General features: G+C 47.6%; 1 protein-coding gene across 1 annotated transcript in view; it reads right to left on the bottom strand.

Moving 5' to 3' along the window:
• Positions 1 to 1,372: 1,372 nt before the first annotated feature.
• The window catches only part of LOC148687045 (uncharacterized), a 15,595-nt gene continuing 10,775 nt past the window's right edge, over positions 1,373 to 6,192 (bottom strand). The window contains exons 2-4 of the mRNA XM_088662756.1: positions 5,123 to 5,553; position 4,931; positions 1,373 to 1,887 (exon numbers count right to left, since the gene is read on the bottom strand). Of these exons, the coding sequence (XP_088518882.1) occupies positions 1,373 to 1,887; position 4,931; positions 5,123 to 5,542 (936 nt within the window). The 5' untranslated portion in view covers positions 5,543 to 5,553. The remainder of the gene's footprint in view (positions 1,888 to 4,930; positions 4,932 to 5,122; positions 5,554 to 6,192) is intronic.

Raw genomic sequence — 6,192 nt, 5'->3', positions numbered from 1 at the left:
TCCCCACCATCTCCTGAGCCACTGTGTCCCAGAACCAAGAGGGGAATGAAAAGGGATAAGCAAAGGACGTTGCCACGCAGGCGCAGTCTCCGGGTGCATGTTCACAGCCCGTCGGGCAAAGGCACTGATGGAAGGAGAGTGACCCCGTTTCTGCAACTGCTCCATAGAGTGTGGACCTGGGAAGAGCTGCCTCGACGCTAGATTGCTGTGCGCAGGTATACAGGGATGCAGAAGCGACTGTGTTCACAATAAATGATAACTGCCATGTATGTTCCTTTGGCTGGGAAGCACCCTTGACAAGAGGCGTGTGTGTGTATGTGTGTGCATGCTCACACACCACTGCGAATGAATGAATGAGTGCTGAAAACAAGATCTCGAATGTTCCTTTGAAGGCGGGGCTCGCTGACGGCACTGATCAGCTGATCGGCACTGCCAGAAAGCCCCACTGTGATTGGCCACAGTAGGGAGTTCCCCATCGGCATGCCCTATCACTTTCAGTGAGCTCCTTTGAAGTTGTCACGTGATATCTTAATGACATTGGGTGACTGACAGGTGGGTGGCTCCACCTGCCCGTCACAAGGGCAGTGGCGGAGCTTCATGCTCCGGCACTGGGGGCGGAGAGCAGGCAGGGGTGGGGCTGGTGCGTGTCCTGGGGCAGGGCGCACGCTCTGGGGGCGTGGTATGCCACCTGCAGGGGCGTGGCATACATTCTGGGGTCAGGGCGCGCGCTCTGGGGGCGTGACGCGCCGCCCGCAAGGGCGTGGTACGCATTCTGGGGCGTGGTACGTCACCTGCAGGGGCGTGGCATACGCTCTGGGGTCAGGGAACACCGCCTGCGGGGGGGTACCGAGCGCGGGCGGGGGGAGCAGCCACGATGGCACCCCACTGGGATCATGCCGCCAGGGGCGGCATGCTCCCATCGCCCCCCCTCTTCCTACACCCCTGCACAAGGACCCATGAGAGGTTGGAGACCTTGCTGGTCTTGAAGGAACCCTGCCCTTATATATACAGTCAAAGAAAATCCGTTCCAGAAGTCTGTTCGACTTCCAAAACATTTGGAAACCAAGGCACAGCTTCCGATTGGCTGCAGGAAGTTCCTGCAGCCAATCGGAAGCTGTGGAAGTCGCGTCAGATGTCTGGGTTCCAAAGAACTTTTGAAAACCGGAACAATCACTTCTGAGTTTTGAATGTTTAGTAGCCAAAATGTTTGACTCCCAAGGTGTTTGGAAACGAAGGTACGATTGTAAAGTGATATGACTGCAGCTTTTCCACAGTCATGCTAATGAATAAACCCAAGTCAGGGCCAAAGCTTACCACCATGCTGCTGCCCTCCATGTTTTTTTTTTAGGAAGTTTTTGGTGTAGCCACTCTTTCAAGAAAGCTCTCTCTCAACTGTCTCTTTCTTTTGGAGGACCCTGGCAGCCACCTCCCACCAGCCTCGTTCTACCAACCTGTAGTCAACCCTTCCATATGCAAATGTTACTGTGATGAGGTTCTCCCCTTTCCCAGAGATCAGCACAATTTCCTCATTACTGGTCATAATCAACATTTTGGCATTATCCTGAACGCAACGGGGTTCCTTGGAGAACCGACGAACGGCCTCATCCAGGCAAGACCTTAGCTCCTGCCATTTCTGGAACTTGAGCCTATTCTTCACACGCAACAAGTTCTCCAAGCTTAGCGCCTCCACCCCAGTCTGCAAACGCTCCATGACCGCATCCCAGTTGTCTACCTGGACTTCATATTTGGCCTCGCCTTGTTTAAAGAAGACTGAAATCTTATGGATTTCCTGGCCAGAGACAAACCTCACCACCCTCCCACCGCATTCCACCAACATCTCAGCATCCTTCTGGATGGTATCGGGTTCCATGCAAAACTTTTCCCCTGCTAGGTCAAAGCAGCCCCTTCATGGATCAATGCCTTGTCGTGGCGAAGGGGCTTGAATAACTCAGAGAAGCTATGAGCTATGCCATGCAGGGCCACCCAAGATGGACAGGTCATAGTGGAGAGTTTTGACTAAACGTGATCCACCTGGAGAAGGAACTGGCAAGCCACTCCAGTATCCCTGCCAAGAAAACTCCATGGACAAAGACAACAGGCATATAAAAGTTATGACGCTGGAAGATGAGCCCCTCAGGTCGGAAGGCGTCCAACATGCTACTGAGGAAGAGCAGAGGACAAGTACAAGTAGATTCAGAGCTGATGAAGCGGCTGGGCCAAAGCCGAAAGGACGCTCAGTTGCGGATATGCCTGGAAGCGAAAGGAAAGTCCGATGCTGTAAAGAAAAATATTGCATAGGAACCTGGAATGTAAGAACCATGAATAGAGGTAAGCTGGATGTGGTCAAAAATGAGATGACAAGAATAAATATCGACATCCTGGGCATCAGTGAACTAAAATGGAAGGGAATGGGTGAATTCAGTTCGGGTGACTATCATATCTACTACTGTGGGCAAGAATCCTGTAGAAGAAATGGAGTGGCCCTCATAGTCAACAAAAGAGTGGCAAAAGCTGTAATGGGATGCAATCTCAAAAATGACAGAATGATCTCGATACGAATCCAAGGCAGACCTTTTAACATCACAGTAATCCAAGTTTATGCACCAACTACCGGTGCTGAAGAAAGTGAAATTGACCAATTCTATGAAGACCTACAACACCTTCTAGAAATGACACCAAAGAAGGATGTTCTTCTCATTACAGGGGATTGGAATGCTAAAGTAGGGAATCAAGAGATAAAAGGAACAACTGGCAAGTTTGGCCTTGGAGTTCAAAATGAAGCAGGGCAAAGGCTAATAGAGTTCTGTCAAGAGAACAAGCTGGTCATCACAAACACTCTCTTCCAACAACACAAGAGACGACTCTACACATGGATATCACCAAATGGGCAGCATCGAAATCAGATTGATTATATTCTCTGCAGCCAAAGATGGAGAAGCTCTATACAGTCAGCAAAAACAAGACCTGGAGCTGACTGTAACTCAGATCATCAGCTTCTTATAGCAAAATTCCAGCTTAAACTGAAGAAAGTAGGAAAAACCACTGGGCCAGTAAGATACAATCTGAATCAAATCCCTTATGAATACACAGTGGAAGTGAGGAACAGGTTTAAGGATTTAGATTTGGTGGACAGAGTGCCTGAAGAACTATGGATGGAGGCTCGTAACATTATACAGGAGGCAGCAACGAAAACCATCCCAAGGAAAAGGAAATGCAAGAAAGCAAAATGGCTGTCCAACGAGGCCTTACAAATAGCGGAGGAGAGGAGGCAAGCAAAATGCAAGGGAGATAGGGAAAGATACAGGAAACTGAATGCAGATTTCCAAAAAACAGCAAGGAGAGATAAGAGGGTCTTCTTAAATGAGCAATGCAAAGAAATAGAGGAAAACAATAGAATGGGGAAAACCAGAGATCTGTTCAAGAAAATTGGAGATATGAAAGGAACATTTCGTACAAAGATTACCATAATCAAGGACAAAAGTGGTAAGGACCTAACAGAAGCAGAAGACATCAAGAAGAGGTGGCAAGAATACACAGAGGAATTATACCAGAAAGATATGGAGGTCTCGTACACCCCAGGTAGTGTGGTTGCTGACCTTGAGCCAGACATCTTGGAGAGTGAAGTCAAATGGGCCTTAGAAAGCACTGCTAATAACAAAGCCAGTGGAAGTGATGATATTCCAGCTGAACTATTTAAAATTTTAAAAGATGATGCTGTTAAGGTGCTACACCCAATATGCCAGCAAGTTTGGAAAACTCAGCAATGGCCAGAGGATTGGAGAAGATCAGTCTACATCCCAATTCCAAAGAAGGGCAGTGCCAAAGAATGCTCCAACTACCGCACAATTGCGCTCATTTCACACGCTAGCAAGGTTATGCTTAAAATTCTACAAGGCAGGCTTAGGCAGTATGTGGACCGAGAACTCCCAGAAGTGCAAGCTGGATTTCGAAAGGGCAGAGGAACCAGAGACCAAATAGCAAACATGCGCTGGATTATGGAGAAAGCTAGAGAGTTCCAGAAAAACGTCTACTTCTGCTTCATTGACTATGCAAAAGCCTTTGACTGTGTCAACCACAGCAAACTATGGCAAGTTCTTAAAGAAATGGGAGTGCCTGATCACCTCATCTGTCTCCTGAGAAATCTCTATGTGGGACAAGAAGCTACAGTTAGAACTGGATATGGAACAACTGATTGGTTCAAAATTGGGAAAGGATTACGACAAGGTTGTATATTGTCTCCCTGCTTATTTAACTTATATGCAGAATTCATCATGCGAAAGGCTGGACTAGATGAATCCCAAGCAGGAATTAAGATTGCCGGAAGAAATATCAACAACCTCAGATATGCAGATGACACAATCTTGATGGCAGAAAGTGAGGAGGAATTAAAGAACCTTTTAATGAGGGTGAAAGAGGAGAGCGCAAAATATGGTCTGAAGCTGAACATCAAAAAAACCAAGATCATGGCCACTGGTCCCATCACCTCCTGGCAAATAGAAGGGGAAGAAATGGAGGCAGTGAGAGATTTTACTTTCTTGGGCTCCTTGATCACTGCAGATGGTGACAGCAGTCACGAAATTAAAAGACGCCTGCTTCTTGGGAGAAAAGCAATGACAAACCTAGACAGCATCTTAAAAAGCAGAGACATCACCTTGCCGACAAAGGTCCGTATAGTTAAAGCTATGGTTTTCCCAGTAGTGATGTATGGAAGTGAGAGCTGGACCATAAAGAAGGCTGATCGCCGAAGAATTGATGCTTTTGAATTATGGTGCTGGAGGAGACTCTTGAGAGTCCCATGGACTGCTAGAAGATCAAACCTATCCATTCTGAAGGAAATCAGCCCTGAGTGCTCCCTGGAAGGACAGATCGTGAAGCTGAGGCTCCAATACTTTGGCCACCTCATGAGAAGAGAAGAATCCTTGGAAAAGACCCTGATGTTGGGAAAGATTGAGGGCACTAGGAGAAGGGGACGACAGAGGACAAGATGGTTGGACAGTGTTCTCGAAGCTACGAACATGAGTTTGACCAAACTACGGGAGGCAGTGCAAGACAGGAGTGCCTGGCGTGCTATGGTCCATGGGGTCACGAAGAGTCGGACACGACTAAACGACTAAACAACAACAAGGTCAAAGCAGGCCAAAGGAGAAAAGCCTTTCCTAAAGGACCCCCAGTTATGTAGATGACTACGGATGCTAAGAATACTACTAAGGCTGAGAGGCTGCGGATTAGAGCAGAGACGAGAAAAGTAGAGGTCCCAGTTGGGTACAAAGACATTGTACTGCACTTTGCCTTGATTGTGGAAGACTGTGATTGCGCACGAAGCGTTGCCCGAGGTGAACTCCATCAGAGCGCGCCCATCAGAAACGGTGAGGTGGGCATTGCTTCTCACACACGGTGGCTCCCTCTGGAGGTTCTCCAGTGCGCAGCTCAAACAGGAGAACATTTTGCTGTTGGACTCTTCCTTGGTCTTGGCCAACAGCATGTTCCTGAAGAGGAGGTCCGCTGAGAGAGAGGTTGGGATTTCGTCAAATGAAGCCATCATCGTTCAGATCACTGCACCAGGACAATTAAATAATAATAATTATAGGACACTTAAATGTATCATTCAAGCTTTTATAGAAATGAAAAGGTACTTATCACGCCCACACACACACCCCTAGTTGGTTCCTTTGCTCTCCATTTGACCTGGATAAACAGGCTTTCCAACAAACATGGCCTGAAGGGTAAATAAGACACACACCATCCTGGAGAAAGGGCCAACGCCTCCACCCCCATCGTTCAGCCTGGACACTGAAGTCCAGCTCCGAGGGCCTTCTGGCGGTTCCCTCACTGCAAGAAACAAGGTTACTAGGGAAGCAGGCAGAGGGCCTTCACGGTAGTGACACCCACCCTGTGGAACACCCTCCCATCAGATGTCAAGGAAATAGACAACTACCGGTATCTGACTTTCAGAAGACATCTGAAGGCAGCCCTGTTTAGGGAAGTTTTTTATGTTTGATGCTTTATCGTGCTTTTAATATTCTGTTGGGAGCTGCCCAGAGTGGCTGGGGAATCCTCACTGTAATCAACAGGAATTAATTCTGAGTAGACCTGCGCAGGATTATGTTGCAAATTCACAATCCTTAATGCAGTTCCCAGGAGTAAGTAATATTTCATGATTAATAATTATTGCAATGTACCAAGTGTTCACAA

This window comes from Zootoca vivipara, chromosome 2 (assembly GCF_965207765.1).
Source record: "Zootoca vivipara chromosome 2, rZooViv2.hap1.1, whole genome shotgun sequence".
NCBI classification, from domain to species: domain Eukaryota; kingdom Metazoa; phylum Chordata; class Lepidosauria; order Squamata; family Lacertidae; genus Zootoca; species Zootoca vivipara.
Note: the sequence above shows the minus strand (reverse complement) of the source record. Positions and strands in the feature narration are given on the sequence as shown.